Raw genomic sequence first — 20599 nt, 5'->3', positions numbered from 1 at the left:
AGGCTTCAATCCTCAGTTACTTTGTTTCAGGGTGGATTTGTTCAAATGCTGGACCATCTTCCATATTATGTTAGTACTACTCCAAACTGTTATGTTAGGCCTGCTCCATTTCCTTTGCCATCTCTTGTTCAATCTGCATGATCAAATGAAGTAATTTCTTTTCTGTGTGCAGTCCCATTACTTCTAATTGACATTGTCCCTTATTCAAATATTTCCTTTCCTCTTCTGAATTCAAGAACCACTGATTTATCAGAATATACAGCATGTACAACTTCAATTTCACAATGAAAATGTGGATATGCTGTTTCATCTTAACATTTATTTAAATTTTCACATAGTTGAAACAAAACATGACATCCCATTTCAACTGATATAAAGAAAAAAAATAAACCACTTCTACGAAGTTTGCCAGTGTCTAGACTTACTTATTTTTACAAAATAAGAAGGTAGGAACTTGTTACAAAATAATAATTATACAAATCAATGTCAATAGTGCAAAGAATGAATTGCAAGTATGAAAGAGAGATAGGGAGGGAGGGAGGGCAGGACGGATGGGAGGATGGATGGCTGAATGTGTGAGGGGTGGCTGGCTGACTGAACAAAACTAGGAACAGCTGTGCATGTTATCACACAAAATTTTGTATCTTAGACAAGTCAGTGGCAGAAGAGCGTAAGTACTTAATCCGTAAGTGATTCTGTGTGCTGCAAATTCTGGTGCTGGTCAGTTCTAGAGATCAATATAGCTATGCACACAAACTGGTAAGAGTCTCTGAAAGAAATTTTTCACCATCTGGAACACAGGTGACCTATCAAAGACTTGATTAGTGCACTGAAGGGCCAAAGAAATTTTATGCAAGCAAAAGAGTAAGCACCTCCAGGTTGAGCTTGATACACCTTTTCCACTTGCTTTCATGCTCTTTTGCATGCAGTTGCTCTCTGTCCTGGGAGGTGACTGTTCAAGAGGGAGTTTTAGCAGCTACTAAATAATGTGGACAGGTGTTGGACAGCCTATCAAGTAACTGTCAGCCAGCAACCCACCAGAGAAGGAAAATAATTTCTGCAGTGTTTATAATGATACTTCTGTGTCTAGCTCCTTCATAGGATGACTAAATTTAAACCTAAATAAAAGAAAGAACAAAAATAACATCAGTCAGTTTTAGTATCTCTCAGCTGAATTCACCCATTTTCCTTTTCTAGCGGAGTGTTGATAGTTAATAAATGTAAGAGACATTAACTAAAATAAGCTCAGCTGCCTGGAGATATTGCTCATCTTTACTCCTTGTGATCAAAGACACTTCATGTTTCTAGGCAAAATTCCATGCAATACCTCAAGTCTTACCACAGTACAAATATTAAAACTATAATGAGAAATAGAAAGGGACTGAAAGTGAGAAATGCTTCAGGGAGTAAACGTATGCTTACCTTGAAGGCATATTTCCTGCATGGAGTGTTTGAGTACTACAAAGCTTTCAAATATACCAAAGGACAGTGACTGCATCTTTCTCAAAGGAAGTAGTAATTTGAAACTGGTCAGAGAGATTTTTCCACATGATTAAAAATTTAAAAAATTTAAAAATCACCCCCACTACGGGCACTGCTTGTATCTAAATAATTTCTGCTACTTTCAAACTCACAAACCTCTCAGATCTTTTCCCTTCCCTCCAATCAACAGTCTGTTCAGATTACTACTATATTCACATGGGTGAAGAGTATATGTACATAAAGTACATATGTGACAGTGTGTAACACTGAAAAATTGGCACTATTTAATCAATAAAAAACAGTGGAGACCTGAGTAAGGGCACTTAGGATCCTAGTGTTCAAATTCCCAATGATCGTGATGGTGCTGGACTGAAAAAAGAATTCAGTTGAGACACCTGGTTGACACCAACAATAAACTTTCTTAAGATTTTGGTTATTAGCAGTTTTTGAGAATTCAAACTACTTACTACAGTCCTTAGGAAATAAGGAAATAAGATCTTTTAAAACTCTGGCTGAGGTATTCATCCTAAATTCTTGAAAATTCAGTGGTAGGTACCTCTAAAAACACTCTCTGGAGATGAGACTGGATTAAAATAGCTTTCATATAAACCAGAACACTTTTCCAGTTTTGCCTGAAGAAATTCATGATGACTGGAAGAAGTACTTCTGTGTACAACTACACAAGAAAGGTAAAAGTCAGGTTTTTCATTCATTGATTCTGAATTAAAAAAAAAAAATTAAAATCAGCAATGAAGTGGTAAAGAAATTAAATAAATCCATAATAAATCCATAAAGCTCCAATATGTTTATCTTTTAGTTACTGGAACATAGCGTGTTCTGTGGCACAAGTATGATTGATAGAGGCTGGATGGTTTAACAATTCAACAGCAATAGAAAATTATATTCCTTTTATTTTCTCCCCTCTTAAGGAGTACAACATAACTTTGCTAATTTGTACACTTATTTGTATTTACATGATCTGAGGGGCAATAGGCAAAAAAATCAGACACTGAGCTTGCAGGTCAGAGTAGAAATTCTCCATCTCTTTCACAAAACATTCTCACATTTCCTCAGTAACATCTCAGCACTGCTTCAGCTTGTTGTTTGGCTTTTTTTATTTCTTGTTGGTGGGTTTTAGAAACTGTACATTAGGAGCTGCAGTGAAAAGCAGGAAGACCACCCAAAAATTCTATGACTGCCTTTGAACAGGAGTGAATTTTGTAGAGGAGTTGCCATGCAACTCATACCAGCCAGTCTGTGCCAGAGCTGAGAATCAGTCACAAATTCAGCGCCGTGCTCCCAGATATTTCAGAGCCTATACAAATTATCATCAATAATATCAGAAAATTTAATTCCTTGATCTCAAAATTCTTCATAAAAGTTAATAGCATTCTTCCCTTTACAGAGAGATGTTGCAAATACTTAGTATTAACTGGTGTGGTCCAAGGAGCATCCTGGGTCCACAAGGGCTACCTGAAGTGAAGTATTAAAGGCTTGTTAGAAAGTCCTAGAAGGACTGAGACTTTACATATTTACAGTGGTGCATCTGTGCTAGGATGATGCAGACTTGAAATGTAGGTGCATATAAAAAAGGCATTTATAAGTTCCCTGCAATTTATTTTAAATTCTACCACTACCAGTGTCAGACTCAATGAAATTAATTTTATCATTTATTTGGGATTTTAACATTGTAGTAATTTTTATAGGAGTCACAGGGTAAATCAAGAGTGTATTAATTTTTTTATATTAAATGTAAAATGAAATAAATGTATAAAAAAGCTTTCATTTTAATTCATTATGATTTTAAATTACATTGCCAAAGTTTTCCAAATGTGTATTTTATAGTCAGTAGTAACCTTTCAAAAGATAAATGATTTAATAAATTACTTACTTTACATTTAACGTTACAAGACAAAATATTACACAAGCCATAGAAACAACTAAAAATGGGTACTTTTAACACTGTTTTTTCTGAAAATATGTGTAAACGAGTGGTTTATGTCTTCTGCACTTTTATTTAGAAAGAGGTTTTAAGACTTGCTATTACTTCCAGCTAAGTGGGATAAAAGTGGGGATAGAATTTTGTCAATTTTTGGAAAGAGATTTTGGGGCCCAGTTAATGGAGGTGTTACAAAGATACAAGTTACTTATATTCTAGGTTCAAGATAGAACATGAAAACAATATTGTGCTGGACAGATTTCCAAGAATTTTTAGGAAAATAAACAACATTGTCTGTTAAAGTAATTGTGTTCTGACATTTTCAATAACCACCATTTTACCCATCCAAGAAAATATACAAAAAAACCCCAAACCCAAAACTAAACCCCCATGTTTTTCCCTTAAATATCTTTCTAGGCAGGAATGATCTAATATCAGCAAAGTCCCTCTGGTATCTCTACTACTGTAATACACATTCCCTATTGCTAGCAGCCACGACCATGTTCAGTCAAGATACCAGAACAGCTCAGACTACAAAGTAAAAATTATAAGAAATTGCAGAGGCTTTCTTGTAAATTGTGCAAAGCCTGTGAAAATGTGCACAGTGGCATGTTGTCATTCGAGGGGTGAGACGGAAGGGCTGAACAGAGGAACAGCTCTGTGATCAGCTGTCCTGTCTGTAGTTCATCTACTTAAACACAGATTCCATTCTCTTTGTTTGAGATGCAGGGTGTGTTGATTCTCCAGAATGATGCTCAGGGTTTTCACTCTGTGGACCATTTCAGAAAGGAGATTTTATATAATTTTTTCACTTGATCCTCCCTGAATTTTATTTGGCAGTTCAAAAGGATGCAATTCAGTCAATGGCCAAACCAAATGTCATTGAAACAAAATGCCTAATGAGGCAGGGCAAGACTGTGAGATAAAGGCTGTTTTCTCGTGTGGCTGTGATGGTTGCCAGACCATACTTGAGTGCAGAACCTAAATGATGAAAAGGCAGAAAAGGCAGGCTTGACTGTACAACTGTACTTATACTGTTCCAGCAAAAGCCCGTGGATCCAAACAACCCACTGACCACATTCTTCTCAAAGTATGGATCATCACAAAGAAAAAAAGTATGCTCTTCAGAGCATTATTTTAAATGTAGTAGTCCCAAATTTTTTAAAATATAAATACCCAACCCCTGCAAGTCCTTTCTTCAAGATCTGTTAATTTGACCACCCCTCTTGGGACTTGCAGACTGATCTTCCTTTACTGTGTAGCACATTCATTGACATTTGAAGTACTTTCTCCCTTCAGATCTTCATTCAAGCTTGTTTTCTGCTCTATTTCGACCTGGTAGAAGAAAAAGAGGAAGAAAATTTGTAGTGAGAAAGGAAAACAAAAGATCCACAAATCTTCCTCAGTGGTGGTTCTTATGCTCAGGTGAAGAAACTCTTGGTGAACTGAAAGGGTTGTGAGGAAAAATAGACTGAGGATTAGGGAAAATTGGATTTCATTTACTATAAGGATTTTCAGTCTAATCTAAACAATTCTACAGTTCAGCAGTGTCATGAAATAATTTCTAGGAGAGGTAATGTCACGCAGAGAATTCACATGATTTTATATTCATTACCTTTCCCAGTTGTACCCTGAATACAAACCCAGAACCAAATCTTGCAGATAATAGATGGCTTCCTACTTGACAGTAGAAAACCAGACTTAATTATAAATTCTGCAAAGACTGATGTATAAAGCAAAGAGATTTTTTAAATTATTTTGAGTTTGTAGGTACCCACAAAGATCATCAAATCCAACTCCCTGCTTCTTGAAGCAGTGCCTAACACTACCCCAAATATCAGCACACTCCCTGCTGTCCTCAGGCTCAGAGGTGCTTAGGCCTATAGTATTGGGCAGGGCCAAGGGGATCTGTGTTTGGTTCTAGACTTCCACATCTCTGAAAACTCAGAAATAGTCCAATGTTTTAATTCTTAAAAGGGATACTTAGGAAGCGCAAATACCATCTCCAGGGAATTTAAGAAACTACTAAAAATATGCTTACAATTACCAGTAAAAATATTTGCCATGAGAGTCTTTTCAGAATCTCTTATCATTGCACTCAAAGAAGGCAAGGTAGGATGCCAATTTCTCTGCTGAGTATTCAGCTAACATGCAAATTTACTGAGATATTTTGGTAGCAATATACATAGTGAACTTTCCTATCTTCTCTCCTTAGGGCAGGCAGAAGGAAGAAATATTTAAGAAGAGAAATAATGTGATTCTTTTGTCTGCACTAGGACTTCCACAGTAGCACTCCTATGATGAAGAGCAGCAAAACTCCCTGTTCAAACTCTCCATATCAGCTAATCCCCAGGAGCTGGCTGTGTGCACGCTCTTCCACAGGCAACTGCAAGCAAATTTATTCAACCTTTGGTGAGGGATAAACCACTGCTTATTTGCCATGAATCAATAGCTGCACATGGGTAGCAACTGCACACAGCCTGGCATGTGCCAAATTCCCACCTCCTTTGTCCACGGTATTTTATTTGTTTGCCCATACTTTTCAAGACAACAAAGCATGCAAAGTAACCATGGTGATTAGCACTGCTCAGTTTTACCTTGTAGCTGTAGTGTGCTGAATAGTTGACCCACTTCCTCACATCGGTCTTGTCCTCGACAGAGATGGAGCGAACAGCGGCTTTGGACGCAGAGGTGGTGGGCATGTCAAATTCCACATCTACATAGCGGACAAAACTGGAAGGCACTTCCCGGTCAGAGCCAAGCTCTAGGTGGCAGAAAAAGCAGTGAGGATGGCCAGAAGCTGTAAAAAGAGAGTAAACAGTCATGAGAGATGTGTCAGATGAATCAAAACACAACACCTAGGAGAAAGCAGCATCACGAAGCTGCAGGAAACTGAGAATCTCCCTAGGTGAACTAGTTCATAGCAAGTGTCTTACCTGCTTCAATATGGTTGAAGTTACCAAATGAATTAAACAAAATGCAAAAAGGATTGCTAATCACTCTAGTTTGCTTTTAGTGGGTGTATATATATAAATATTTAAGAAGTAAATAATGAACAGTAGGGTAAAGGTATTTGTCCTCTCAGTTCCCTCAGTGTCTGTCATATGCTAAGTACATTGTGGCATATCCTGCTGAAATATTATGAAACTATAGAAGGAAAGGAGGAATTTGGAAATATTTGATGTTTATTTGAAATTGTTATCCCCCTTTTCAGCAGAAGAAAATTTACTGGATAAGATTAAATAACTTTCCTGTGTTCAAAAAGCAAATTTGTGCAAAGCTTCAGCATAATTATTTATTCCTCACTCGAACCCATGACAAGGTGGCTGGCCATTAAGGATGGCAAGGAGAGGAGGTAATGTTTAGCTCCATCACATGTAAATGACCCTTATTATTTTTTCCTCTTGATTTTGCTGGACAGCAGTGATGTTTAGAAATGAAAGATGGGACTTCTACTCAAAGTAAGCTGACTTTTTCTCTGACTGCTGCCAACTCCTTAAATTCTTGAGCAAGTAATTTAATGTCTCTGCCTCAGTTTCTCTATTTGCAAAATGAGGATGAAGGCCTTCACAGCCACACAGGGTTTTCTGATTGAAAGGATCCTATTACCTCTGTACGTGTAAATGAATGTGTAAGTAAATGAATGGAATCCTTGGCTGCCTTTATTACAGGCTTTAGGATTCCTGAATACTTTGGTACAGGACAGAGATAAGGAAGGAGGAAGGCAGGCAAAGAGAACTAAGTGGGGAAAGCCCAGAACCTCCCACTGGGAAAAGCAGGAATTCACCTGCTTAGCCAAAGAAGCCTGAAAAACAAGATGTGGGATTCTGAAGTATGACTTGTCCCAATAGGATGACATTAGGCAGTCTCTAGAGGGCTTAGACATTGCAACATCCCACTTGGCCTCTGAAATAGATCAGGAAAGAAAACTCTACTCAATATAAGTCTGGGTAAAAATTTTATCTAGAGTCAGCCTCATATTTCAAAACAGTCTAGCCAAAGTTCCCTCACTGCTGGAAGGTTGTAAATTAATGTGTGTGCAGCAAATCCAGTGAGAGGCTGTGCAGTTCAGCAGAGACCAGGGATATGCAGCACCATAGTTGGAGCCAAGTTATGAATGAATGGTTGCAGTATCACGCAGATATAGAAGCTCAAGTTCTGCAAGCATTAAAATACATCTGCTTTTCATCAGGATTAATTATCCCAAGCAAAGTACTGACTCATTTGCCCGGTTCTAGAACAAGGATCTCTGTTTGACAGTCCTTCCTGGCTTTTCATACATGGACATGCTTTCTCTGGATCAAAAGCTGTGATGCACAGCGGGCCTTCCTGGTGGTCCCACCTACCACAGGAGAGCAGCAGCCCCAGGAGCTCTCAGGGAGATCATGGTGGCCTCCAGCACTGCAGTGTTTTGCTTCTGGCCGGTTCTTGAGCTTGGCTGTGGTGGGCACAGCCCTGGTGGCAGCACAATTCAGCATCTGCCATGGGGCCCTTGGTGACACAGCACCGCTCTCTGGTACTGCATTATGAAGATGCCTTAAACTGCCTCCAAAAATCTGTGTTCAGCACTCAGTACTGGCAATCAACCCCCAGTCTCAGGCTCCCCAGCCATTCATATCTCTGCTCACACTGCACCACTCTCAGCAGACTCTGCACTGTAATCCTTCCTGCTCATCTGCTTTGTTACGCTTTTCCTCTCTAGTTTGCTGTGGGTTGCTCCCTCCTTCAGACTGGAGAATGCCAGCAGCCCAGGAGTGGCTCTGTGCTCTGGTGCAGGCACATCCACAGCTGCAGAAGGTTCAGCTTGTGCTGCAGCACTCCTGAGCCAGCACGTTCTCAGCTGCTTTTGGGGTGGAGAAGGTGAAGGTATCACGGGAGATGTTTAGCTGGGCTTGAGCACACTGCATGCCAGGTGCTTTGGAGAGTTGAGCTTTTACACTCTTCACAATTTCTTTTAACACCCCACCCCTACCAAATGCATGAAAACTACAGAAGTTTTTAATTTAAACCAGCTCAGTGTGATGGATAACAAGACAAACAGATTAAGAAAGTAACTCCTCCAGTGAAGCCACTGCAAAATTACCTAGCCCATCAGCGTTCATTCAGTGTTCATTACTGTCCTGAGCATGAGGCTCACGAGGCACCACCTCTATAGACTGTTCAACAGGCTCATTCAGAGCTCTTTCTCTAATGGACAGGTACCCTTCCTAGTAAAATCAGGAAGAATCAACACACTGCTTTTGTTTTGCACCTCTTATTTCCTTGAGATTCTACCAATTTGTTCTGGCAAACAAAAATCTGATAATTCATATATACGCAAGTGTAACTGCGATTGGAGAGAATCTGTTCCAAATGACTCATGACACTCCAAATGTCCCAACATGTTTGGGTTAAAAGATACAATTTACTTCAGAAAGTATTCCAGGCAGCAGGCCAGATATCCATAGCCAAACTAGAGCAAAGTTCAAATCCAGATGCAAGGCTCTGCAAAGATGTTACATCCCTGCTTCACAGAAAGAGTGTTTTCCCACTATCAAAGACTATTTGGATGTTTCCCTACTATTCTACTGGTGGATTAAGATAAAAAAAAGAACAAGTGAAGCCCAGCCAGCAGCAACTGGAGCTGTAAACCGCCTGCAAACAGGCTTTCTTCATCAACTCTTTTGTTCATATTAATTTTAGATATGAGATGGACAATAAAGTTTACCAAGCTGTAAAAATTGACAAATATTTGCTATTTGGATTTCAGCAATGTGCTCAGTAGAATCCAGTCTACATTTTTTCCTTAGGTCAAATCCTAGTCAGAGTATGCACTGTCCTTCATTTGTCACATGCTTTTCAATGTTCAGTCACAACCAGATACTTTGGCTACAAAATAATACAGACAGTGCTGATAACACTGTCTCCTAGAGTGAGAGTGCAAAGGGCCCCATCCGATTAGAAAGCACAGAAAGAAAAAATTTAGATAAGCGTGCAAAGCTGCTGAAATAATTCTTAACACTCTGGGTGCTTAGGATGCTAAAACCTGCATACAAGCAGTGAGCTTGGTAGGGACATACTGTCCTGTGGATGGCAGGGCTGGGGGTCATGCCCCTCACCTCTACACAGAGACTGCACCAGTCCACATTCAGGAAATGGAGTGAAGCACAGGAGGTCCAGCTGGCTATCTGGAGACCTCTGGAGTTCTGGGATTGTGTTTGCAAGGGACTGTGTGCCAGAGCACACACTGTGGATGAACAAAGAGTCCCAAAATGTGTGCCTGTGAGCATGTCTGGTAGCAGGCACATGTACTGGAACACTCATGCAATGCATATGCCCCAAGTGGTGTGGATCCATTTTGTGGTCTCTGGAGGCAGGTGGAGCTGCAGGCTGTGGCCACCTGCAGCACTTCCCTCAGCTCCAATGTGATGCCACTACTTCTCTCCTGCTCTGGAGCCCAGGCATCAAAGCAGTTCTTTAGCAGGCCAGATATTTACAGAAGACCCAGAGTGCTCTTAGTGAGTTACAGATATCACAGTAAGAGAATATAAAGTGGGAGTCAGTGGAGTAGTTTTATGTTTAGTGCTTGAGAACTCAATCATTTACAGCAATTTTGCAAATACGTGAAACTGGGTTATTATATGACTTGTGGATATGGCTGGATACAGCCAAACGTGCACAAGACTGGCAGATCCGACAAGTATCACTTGGCCAAAAGCATATGTTGTCCATCAGGCAAATCTAAGAAGGACTGGGAATGAATGCTTCCGAGTGCCACTTACATACCTCTTTGTTTGCCATATACTTTGAGAAAGGAGAACCATAGGATGAAGTACCACCAACAAATAAAAATAGTTCCTGAAGGGCAAGGTCAGATTTGAACTACACTTGGCCTGCCCTGTCATCATTTTGGGATTCCCTCCCTCTCACATACCTCATGTGTCTTGGCCAAGACAGTGCTTCCAAGGCTCTTCCTTTCCCTGAAATTACATCTGATCTGACCGGAGGGGTGAGGACACTCTCTTCCTCTCAGGATGTAAACAAATACCAACGGCCCCGCATTTTGCATGATGACACTGATGGATAGATGCTCTGTGGCAGGGGTACAACAGCAGCAACAAATCTGTAATGTATTTCCTTCCCCCTGTCATAGTGTATATATAATTAAGAGTCACAATGGGAAAGAAGGAAACAAGAGGCACAGATCAGTGTCTCCCTCAGAGCAGCAAGGTATAAGGCAGCATCACCTTGCAGGAAGCACTAGAGACAGGGGTTTTGCCTCTTCTCCTGGTTTCCTACTGGCATGTTCTGAGATTGTGTTAAAGTCTGAGGGCTTTCATTTCTTCAGCTGTGATATCTATAAGGTACACTGAGATCTTTGGAGAGAAGATGCCACAGAAGGCCCAATTTCACAGCATCTCATTCCCAGAGCTCGTGCAGATGGCATATTGAGATTTTCCTCACAAGCATGTTATTGCTCATGAAGAGCCTGGGGTTAATTTTTCATTGCTGTATTTCTCTCAAGTTTTCAAGCTCTGTCTTCTTGCACCTCAGTCTACAGGAAACCTGGAACCTTCCCTTTTGTCAGTGATATCCTTCCAAATTTGTAACTGGTGGTGTAAACTAGCGTTCTTGGGCTGAAACATGACCCAAAAGACACTGGGATTTCTGTTTTGCTGGCACTATAAGTCAAACTCAGGAAAAACATATAGAGAGTGCTAAATCTGGTACCACAATGAACCTTCCTTCAGGGAACACTGAATACGGAAACCCTCCCAGTCACCCAGATGCATTACTACAGCATTAATACTGAAAAGTCCATCTCATTTGTAAAAAGCTATTCTAGATCAGAGAGATCAAGAAGTGGAATTGACTGCAAATAAAAATAAACCTGAGTTGTCCAGCTTTACTGTGCACCATGGATGACAGGCAGCAAATAGAATGACTGGCAGAAATGGCCAAAGGGAACAGTAGCTTGCCTACATTATTTTAATGTTTAATTATGACCATGTTACTAGAAAGACAAACACTTGGGATAGAAATACAAAGTGGGTTTCATGTTGGTATTCTCTCTTCAGGTTTAAGCTGTAATTCTCTGTCTGCACTGATTAAAGAAACATAGACACAAAAGGGTGTTTGGACATGTCTATTTTTTTTTAATGGTTGAGCAATGTCTTCTGTTCTCTTACAATTCCCATTTCAGATCATTCAGAGGCATTAATTGCATTGAAATGTATAGCACTGGCCCAGTATGTTTGGCAATGCATGGAAAAGATACCACATGTGCTAGAGCACATTTATCTGATTCTGTCATTCAGTCCCATAGCATAGAATCTTGCTTTTGCAAGTTTCATGAAAAAGGCCTGATTCCAATAACAGTACTGAGCACACAGACGTTTGATGCTGAGGTTTCATAATCGAGAATCACAGAACCATTTATTGGACAACATATTTAAGATCATCAAGTCCAACCATTAACCTAGCATGGTTCTAGTCTACCACTAAACCATTTTCCTAAGTACTACCTCTTTAAATACCTTCAGAGACAGAACACATATTTTTGCATCTGGAAAACCTAAAACTGTTTTTATCATTAGCTATATTTGTAGTATACATAAAACTATTACAATGAAGGGTCAGACAAATACTTCATGCAACTAACTTAAGCCCTTTGGTGTACTACAGAGGATGATAAATCTCTCACCATTTAAACTCAGTATTTCCTATCTTTCAAAATACATAATGTGTTTTAGTTTATTCCTGCAGAGATGGTATGTGTCACTCACCTGAGTTTTTGTCAGGCAGTCGGTTTATCCTCCATACGATGGAATTAAAGGCATGCTCGTATTTGGCAGTTCCCAAAGTTACTCTCATTACTGGCTCAGAACCAGACAGACTGGTTGATCCAAAAGTGGCTCCCTTGTTCACCTTGGCTTTCAAAGATTTCTCCCCCAGGACACTCTCCCTGCGGAAGTTCTTCACCCACTCACTTGGCACGGGGTAGCGGATCATCACGTTTTCACAAGGGACCTGAGTTAAAGGGTCATGATTGGAAGAGAACCCCGTGGACATCATCAGCCAGCTCTGCACCTCCACCTCAGCACCATTGATGCTGGCAGCTGTCCTCAGAGTAAAAGGCAAAGTTTTCTCAGCAAAGACAGTCCTGAATCTCATCAGTTCAAACCGACAGGCATCCAAGGGGTTGAACAGGATAATACGGGAGTTATTAAACATATCCTCATCCACACATGAATGGAACCGGCAGCTGTATAATTTAATCCACTTAGTGGTAGTAGTGGGCATAATATCCTGCCTTGCAACTATTTCATTCCCTTTAATCAGGATATCATTAAGACCCAGTCTGCATTCTGCCAGACCAGAAAGGAAGCTGAGAACATAGATATGAGTCAGCACACTGTGCTGGAGAATCACACTATCTCCCTTAGCCAAGATGCCATGAAACTCATCCCTGACATCCACAGTGATTTCTTCCTCTTGATAATTCAGTCCCACTGTGCTCAGATCTGTTGATGAAGCTGGCAAGTTCATCAGTGTGTCTTGCACAGCAGTGATGAAGCTAAGGAAGTCTTCATAATCTGTAGTCCCAAGTTTGATAATTTGCTCTCTCTCTGCAGTGTGTGCAATGGCAGGCTTAGGCTGATACTTCTTTTTCTCCTTGTATGTTGTGCGATCCAACCTCACGCTGTGTATCCTTCCATTCTCATCATAGTTCTGCAGTTTGCGCTCTGAAATCTCGTGATTGATTTCAAGTTTGAGTTCCCGAAAAGGCTTCTCTAGTCCCTTCTCATAAAAAAGCTGTATACATCCACTGTTGGTCAGCTTAACATATATTGGTCCCCAGTGCCTGGATGACATAATGTTCTTCTTCTCTGGGATCCTCAGCATCATTGGCCATCCATCCTTTGGCTGAGCTGGTGCCAGGTTGAATAAAGCTGCATCCAGATCATATGGCATCATGGGGTCATCATCGGGCAAGGTAGGACTGCTCACTCGATCTGGGTCTCCAATCTGGAGCTGTTTGAGCTGCTCTACAGCATCCGTGTGGGTTACAGTTTTGTTTGCCTCATGGAAACTGATGGTATCAGGCTCTTGGTGGAGAATAATCAGAGAGTCTCTTTGGCTTTTGCCTGGAGCACTGGAGACAGAAGAGCTTTTGGAACGCCTCTCTTGCTCCTCAAAGAATGAGCTGAATGGATTGATGGGTGAGGGCTGGACATCTCGAAGAGATTCATCCAGAAAGGGATTAGTAGAACTCCATGGTGGTGTTTCAACAGAAGGCAACTTGGTTAAAGAGGAGAGGTCTAGTTTTTGAATTTTGGAGAGGTCTCCAAATGTACTTTTAGGACGTTCTCTTTTCTTTAAGGATGTAGTGTGATTAAAGTTAACATCTGGAGCCTGTGTTTCTGCAGGTGGGGTATCTGTTTTCAAGGGAGAAAGGCTCTGTGGTGAAAAACTGACTTCATTGTCATCAAAAGTCACCCAGCTGGGGAAACGAACTGTGGTTGGGGTAGATGAATGGACATTCATGGAGGTGTTGTTCAGCTGCCAGTTGACAGCCTCCATATCTATCTCTTCATCTTCCTGGAGAGATGAGGAATTGTCTTTAAAAAAAGAGGGGAGGGGAGGAAATTTCAGCCAATTATTCTGAAGTTACCTAGTTCTCTCCTCATAAAACCCCCCGGAGTCTGCACGCTCAAGGAAGGCTATTCACAGTTTGGGCTAGAATAGTCAAGATAGTCAGATAAGATAGTCAAAAGACTTGGCTAAAATGCTGAGGAGTCTGACAAGAATTAATTAAAAGATACACAGTTGAACACAGAGAAGGAATCCAGAAATAAATATTAAAGGAATGACAGCAGTGATTGTACTGATCTCAGCCCAACATAATGACCTAAAGGAGAAACCACATGTCATGGTGATTTTTTAAAACTTCCCTCTCAGGATGCATTTCTTCTCTACAGTTATCTTGTGTTATTTGCCTGGAATGTTCCCTCACTCTTGTTATAATTTTCTTCCCTTTTCTGTCCTCATACCCTTTGCTTTAGACAGTAATCCAGTAGGAAGAAGAATGAACATTGAGGAAGGATGCATCTCCAATCTGTCCCCACATACTTCTTGTGCATTTGCCGTTATCAGAAAAGCACATGGGGTATGGTGATGGCACTGTAAAAGGTGCCCAGGTGTGATTTTTCCCCAGCATGTGTTCAGTAAAGAGACTCTGTTGTACCCAGTGTGCAAGAGTCTGACAACCCTTGGATATCTCTGAAACATGTCTCAGAGAAGCTGTGATCTAGGGATCTATGTTAGGATAAGGAAAAACATGTTTTTGATTTGTGGGGTGGAAGCTGTCCTCATCCTCTCTCCTGACAGGGCACCTTTGACTGCTATTTTCCTAGTCTCAGGCTCTGCCAAGACACTTTGTAGAAAACTGTATCACAGTGCGCTACTTCAGTCCCAGCTCTTCCCAGGATTGTTGTAGTGGTAATAAGGTCTTTTCCAAAATGAGCACAAATTCTTAGCATTAAGAAATTTAATTATTTTCTTCCCATTTTCTTCCTACTGAGCTAATGAATCAGTGCTCCTAAAAATGAGCAGCCAGCATGAAATTATATTCTCTAGCTGCATCCTGTTTGTTCTACATGATACCGTAGTGCTGGCATTTGTGCTTTTTGCTTCTCCCATGCACCCCATGTTTTACACAAGTCACTGTTCTCCAATACAAGTGAGAAGTAAATGTAAACTGTAGCACTCTGGTATAGCTGTACACCTGTGATTTGAGCATAATTTACAACAACAACAACAACAAACTTTTTTAAGTCATTATTTAAATTGCCACCAGCTCCCAAAAGAGACGAGCTTGATTTCCATTCTGCCTTAACCATAACAAACAATCTGAATTTTAATTTCAGCTACCATTTAGAATATGAAATAAGGAATATTCATGCAAGACGAAGTGCTGCCATGAGCTCATTACAATGTCTTGGCTAACTTGATATTCTGGCGCTCTCATTTCAGCAATATGTAAGTTTACCCAACTTTCTGATCTAAGGATAAAACACATCAACCAAGTTCTAAGGGTTATTACACTTGAGAATCATACATGAAAGTGAATGATACCAATTTGTTTTTCAAGCTACAGTACTACAAAGCAATAACAAGAACAGATAGCTTTTACAGACTACCCATGCATTGCAAAGTGTATATGAAAAGAAGTGCCATTGTCTCTGTTTCTCAGATTTTCTTCTCTACGCTGCCATCTCACTCCCAGCTTTACACAGTGCCTGTCTGTAGCCCCTGCTACCAGTCACACCAAAGTGCAGTGGTGGATTCTTTATCTGCTATAGTACTGCCACAAGGCTATGAGCAGATTGGGGGGGGAACAACAACCCAGCTGACTATTATCCACAATAACACCCTGAGTGAGAAAGTAATAAAGAACCCACGAAGAATAATCTGATATTGTTCTGAACCTCAGTCCACACCAATATGTCATCTATGCTGACTCACATCTTTCCAGGACTTTTGGTCCAACATGCAGCACCTTGAAGCAAAGGTTTTATGGCATTTCCAGGAAAAGACTGCCTGTTTCTTTTAGGACTTCTAAAATTCCAATGTTTATAAGATCCGGATTGCTCAAGAGCAGACCACCCCTTCTCTCCCTGCAATTATAATTTCCTTGTGATTAGGAAAGAAGCCTTTGGTTCTCTTTAATGTATCATCTTCTCATTTTTCTATTTGGCTAAACCACAACCTCTTGATCACCAACACACAACAGGTCACAAGAGGGATTTGTAAGCATTCCTCAGACTTTTGAGTGTCTCTGCAAGTTCTGGCATGGAGAAGAGATGACTGCTCACACAGGGCATGCCCTCTACTCTTGCTACTGAACACATCACATGCAAAAATTTAACAGCAATTTAGTCCTCCAACATGTTGAACTGTTAGTACAAAAGTTAGGTTTTATGGCACAGCTAGGAGACATTTCAAAATCACCATAGACTAAATAAGCAGCAGGAGAAGGTGCAAGATGAAAGACTGAGATCACAGATCTGATCTCTGAGGTTTCCTATTATTCATTCTTCTTCCACTTGACTGACTTCTCAGGTCATGTTGAATGGATTCATCCTTAAGTAACTTTTCAATCCATAATACTCTGCTGAATCACAACATCTCTTTGAACACAACTGTTTAAATTTAGGCCACATAAATCTGGCCTGCTTAAACCCAGTATAGTTGCATCCCAAATGCATACTACAGTAGTACTACATAGACTGTTCCCAGCAGTGGCTTAGTGGCTGCTTAAATACAATGGCTGTTGTTTGGTTAACTATCGAAAATTCATCCTAAGTCCTTAAAGAAGTTTAATTGTCAAAAGAAGTTAAATCATCTGAAGCTACAAAGGCGTTATATCATGGAGCTTCCAGATCTATTTAAAACACAATTAATTTCATCTTGGTTCAATTGATTTATCCCCACGAGTCTCTATAAGAACTGCTATATTTAATTTTAAATGTAAGCCATCATGTAGATACTAAACTAAGACGAAATACAAGAAAATAATGACAGCCCTCACAGCTAGGTTGCAGCAGCCCTCATACTGCAAGAAAACTGCTGAAAAAGACAGTCCTCTATGTACTATCTTAAAGGATCCTAGAAGTTTTTCGTGACCATTATTTTTGTTTTCAATTGATGTTTTGACTTTTTCTAACAATTACCTCTTGACACAGAAGTCTGTGTTTATGGGAAGGAAGGACTACTGTATTTCAGGCATTTGTGCTTAAAGCACTTCATTGCCCTGAATTATATGCCTGGTGTCTCCTCCACTCACACCACCCTTGCTGCTTGGAGAAGGAAAAGAGCATCTTCCCAAAAAAAAAGACTGAACTAACCATTAAGGCACTGGTTTCACACTACCAGAACAGCAGTAGTTGCAGCTGTAAGTCTTGTTGCACTATGCAGGAAGCTATCAATTATTTTCCTCTTCTCTGTTTATCTTTATTCAAATGGAGAAATTAATTAATTCAATCAGAGCCTTTTCACTCTTCCTTAAATAAAGAAAATGTTCAAGATACCAAAATTAGTTTACAATGTAGAATTTTCTTGCGTGATTTAATTTAAAATACTCAATATTTTTATTGTATTATGTTAATTGAATAGTTAAAACATTGGTTCATAAAAAAATTCCATAGCACCATAGCATCAGATATGGTATGGAACTGAAAAAATATTTCAGCAATTCATAGTCTGTGTACAGTGAACTCCCCTTTCTCTTGTACAGATCTTGGCTGCAACTACAGTTTTATAAAAGTTCCTTATGTGTTCTGCAGTCTGTACTATGCAGTGCCCTAAGAAATCAGAATGTGTCTGGCTAGTTTTAAGACAAAACCAAGCACCTGCAACACATTGTGCACAAAACTGATAAATTCAATTTGTGCAGAAGATATCCATATTCAAAAAATGTTCTTTCCAGATGTACTGCTTAGTTTTTAGCCTGTAAACACTTAGAAGTTAGTATACTAATACTCCTAGACAGAATTACAGTCAAGAACAAGCATACACCCTATCCAAAAATCATCAGAACATTGCAGCAGAGAGATATATAGCTTTGAAGTGTAAGTGCCTGTGTCTCAAATTCATACCAATTTATCATTTGAACAATAGACTTCAAATCAGACATAGTTCATGCAAGTAATGGACAAGGTTGTTAGGATCTTGAATAAACTGTTACATCTTTACATCAGGCAGGACTTACGTTGTTACTTTTAAAAGGAATAAAATTCTCCTAGTCATAGCTAGAAAACATTTCATACTCCAAGTAAAAGCACTGCTTATCACTTAAACATAGCTTGCTTTGTTGGAGTTTTTTTTCAGCAAAGATGGCTACTCTAAAAAGAAATCAAAATAAACACTTTTTGTTCTCTTTACATACTTAAAAGAGTTCTTCTCTTGTGTAACACAATGGTAGTGAATGGGTCCCAGAATTACTATAGAAAGAGGCTTTTTGATTTAGCCCATTTGAGAGCCACAGATCAGGAAAGCTCCTGAAGATCAGTCCATGTGTTTCCATTAGCTGGCCAGAAGATGGTACATTAACACTGATATAATTGGAAGAAGTGTTCAAGATTTTTAAAAGATTTAGACAAGACTATGCCTGTTCAAAGAATTCACATGCTACATGTGACATAATACTATTTGTTTATAATTAGAACCAAATTGTGAACAGATCTTACCTAAGTGGTGGAGAAAAGATTAAAACATCCTCCATCTACCTGAGAACTCATTTCTATTAAACAAACAGGTATATTCATAAAGTAAATGTCTTAGCAAGTAAGCATACCTACATGATTCATTACAAAGCACCTTCGTTTCTACCCCTGAAGACATGGCACAGATATGACTGACATATTTTTACCACTATGTCATCTAACTGTGTTCTCAGCAAGGTGTGCTCAGCCCAGAGGTTACCAAGACAGTGACTACACCCTAGGCTTAGTCACTGTTACTGCCACGGGAATACTTACACTCCCAGTTTGGGCAGGCAAGACAAAGCCTGTGTGTGAAGGGACGGAGCAGAACTGGAAAACACCAAGCTGAACCTATTTCAGCAGAGATCAGTAAGAGAATGAGAGATTCTCTGCAGAAGAATGAATCATGCTATTTCATCTTTCATCCAAAAGGAGAACAAGGAGCAAACAAGAAGAACAAGACATGCACATTTTTCAAAAGCAGCTGCTTTAAAAGTAGTTTGGCAAAGATAAATGAAGACAGTTTTCCTCAATGTACTTTGGACTTTGCTTCTCTCCACAGATGTCTGCCTCTGTCTCTGATTTTAATCCACAGTACATACAACATATCCTTCAACAGTGGAACTGCCATTGAGATGAGACTATTGATCTCATGAAGAAATGAGAGTGAATAAAGAAAGAAAAATGTGTCTCCAAGCCCAGGACGCTTAATGAAGTTGGTATTTGGCAAGCAGAATAAATATGTAGCCAGCCCTATAAATGCAAAGACAATCCCACTGCATCTTGGAGCAGCTGATACTACCATCCATTGAACAAGTTCTACTTTGCAAAAGACAATCACATAAATCTCTCATACACAGACCATATGTTACCTCATTATACCATAACTTTTCAAGCAATATATGATGGACCAGTAACAAAATACAGAGGTTTGCAGACCTTGTTAGTTTTGTCTTGAGTACTTGAGGTAATACCACATGGAACAAGCCTGACATTTGCAGTGCTAGACTGCAGGTGGAAATGTGCCAGCTACAGGATCCACTCAGAACCTGGGGTCCCCCTGAGCAGCAGCAAAGCAACACACCTATGGTCTCATTAATTGAGTTATAGATTCAAATGGCTGTTGCAGTACTGCATAGGTGTGAGGTCTGGCCCTGCTGAATAAATGTGACAAATGTTCCCACAGCCATAGAAAAGCCAAGGCAGGAGACCATCACGTGTGTTAAGTGGCTGAAACACTCTGGGTTTGCTATGCCAGTCCATCAACTCAGAAACTGTACTGGTTGTGACCACAAATGGTAATATCAGCTGATGACAACTTGGTAGTTGATGTGAAATAACTGGTTCTCTGATCCCTAAGTGGGCAGTTCATGCATGGCTGAAGCCAGTGTCACCCCAACTATCTGCTCAGTCTTGTGCTGATTCTTTAGCAAAAAAAGACAAGTCAGTACCAGAGGGATGTTGAATAAGCCTGTGCCACTGCTCAACCCACTGCTTACAAAACTTAACAGTGCACATCATTTAGAAAGAGAAAGGATATTTTACATCTTCAAAATGCACTACTGCAAACACTTCTGGCTCCTCACAACATTTAAAAATAGTAGCACTAACTTCCTCATTCCTGTGCCCAAGGCATTTCCCAGGATCAAGTTTTATATCATATCAAGTCAGCAGCTCACATCCTGTCTGCCAGATATGTCTGCATATCTCAGGTCATGCGGTCAAGAGGTAATCTCATATTTATACACTACCTTTACCCTGAGCAATATCAAAATTATTTATGTCATTGCTGATATTAGTTATGTCATTGCTGATATTTTTTAAAAAAACCCAAAGACCCAATTTAGAAATTTCTAATGTCAGATTCTGTGGAAACTTCAATTTCAGTTATGTATTTTAATAATTTAGTTACCTGGTGAACTGTGAAGACAAA

The 20599-nt window shown here is 39.9% G+C and overlaps 1 protein-coding gene across 5 annotated transcripts in view; it reads right to left on the bottom strand.

Annotated features, from left to right (window-relative positions):
- Positions 1-647: 647 nt before the first annotated feature.
- STON2 (stonin 2) overlaps positions 648-20599 on the bottom strand; it is a 69712-nt gene continuing 49760 nt past the window's right edge. For all 5 annotated transcript variants that reach the window (XM_033062923.1, XM_033062922.2, XM_033062921.2 and 2 more), the window contains 3 exons: positions 12187-14022; positions 6019-6221; positions 648-4756 (listed from right to left, as the gene is read on the bottom strand). In XM_033062923.1, the coding sequence (XP_032918814.1) occupies positions 4673-4756; positions 6019-6221; positions 12187-14022 (2123 nt within the window). In that variant the 3' untranslated portion in view covers positions 648-4672. The remainder of the gene's footprint in view (positions 4757-6018; positions 6222-12186; positions 14023-20599) is intronic.

The sequence above is a fragment of the Catharus ustulatus genome, chromosome 6 (assembly GCF_009819885.2).
Source record: "Catharus ustulatus isolate bCatUst1 chromosome 6, bCatUst1.pri.v2, whole genome shotgun sequence".
NCBI classification, from domain to species: domain Eukaryota; kingdom Metazoa; phylum Chordata; class Aves; order Passeriformes; family Turdidae; genus Catharus; species Catharus ustulatus.
This window is presented reverse-complemented; position numbering and strand designations above follow the sequence as displayed.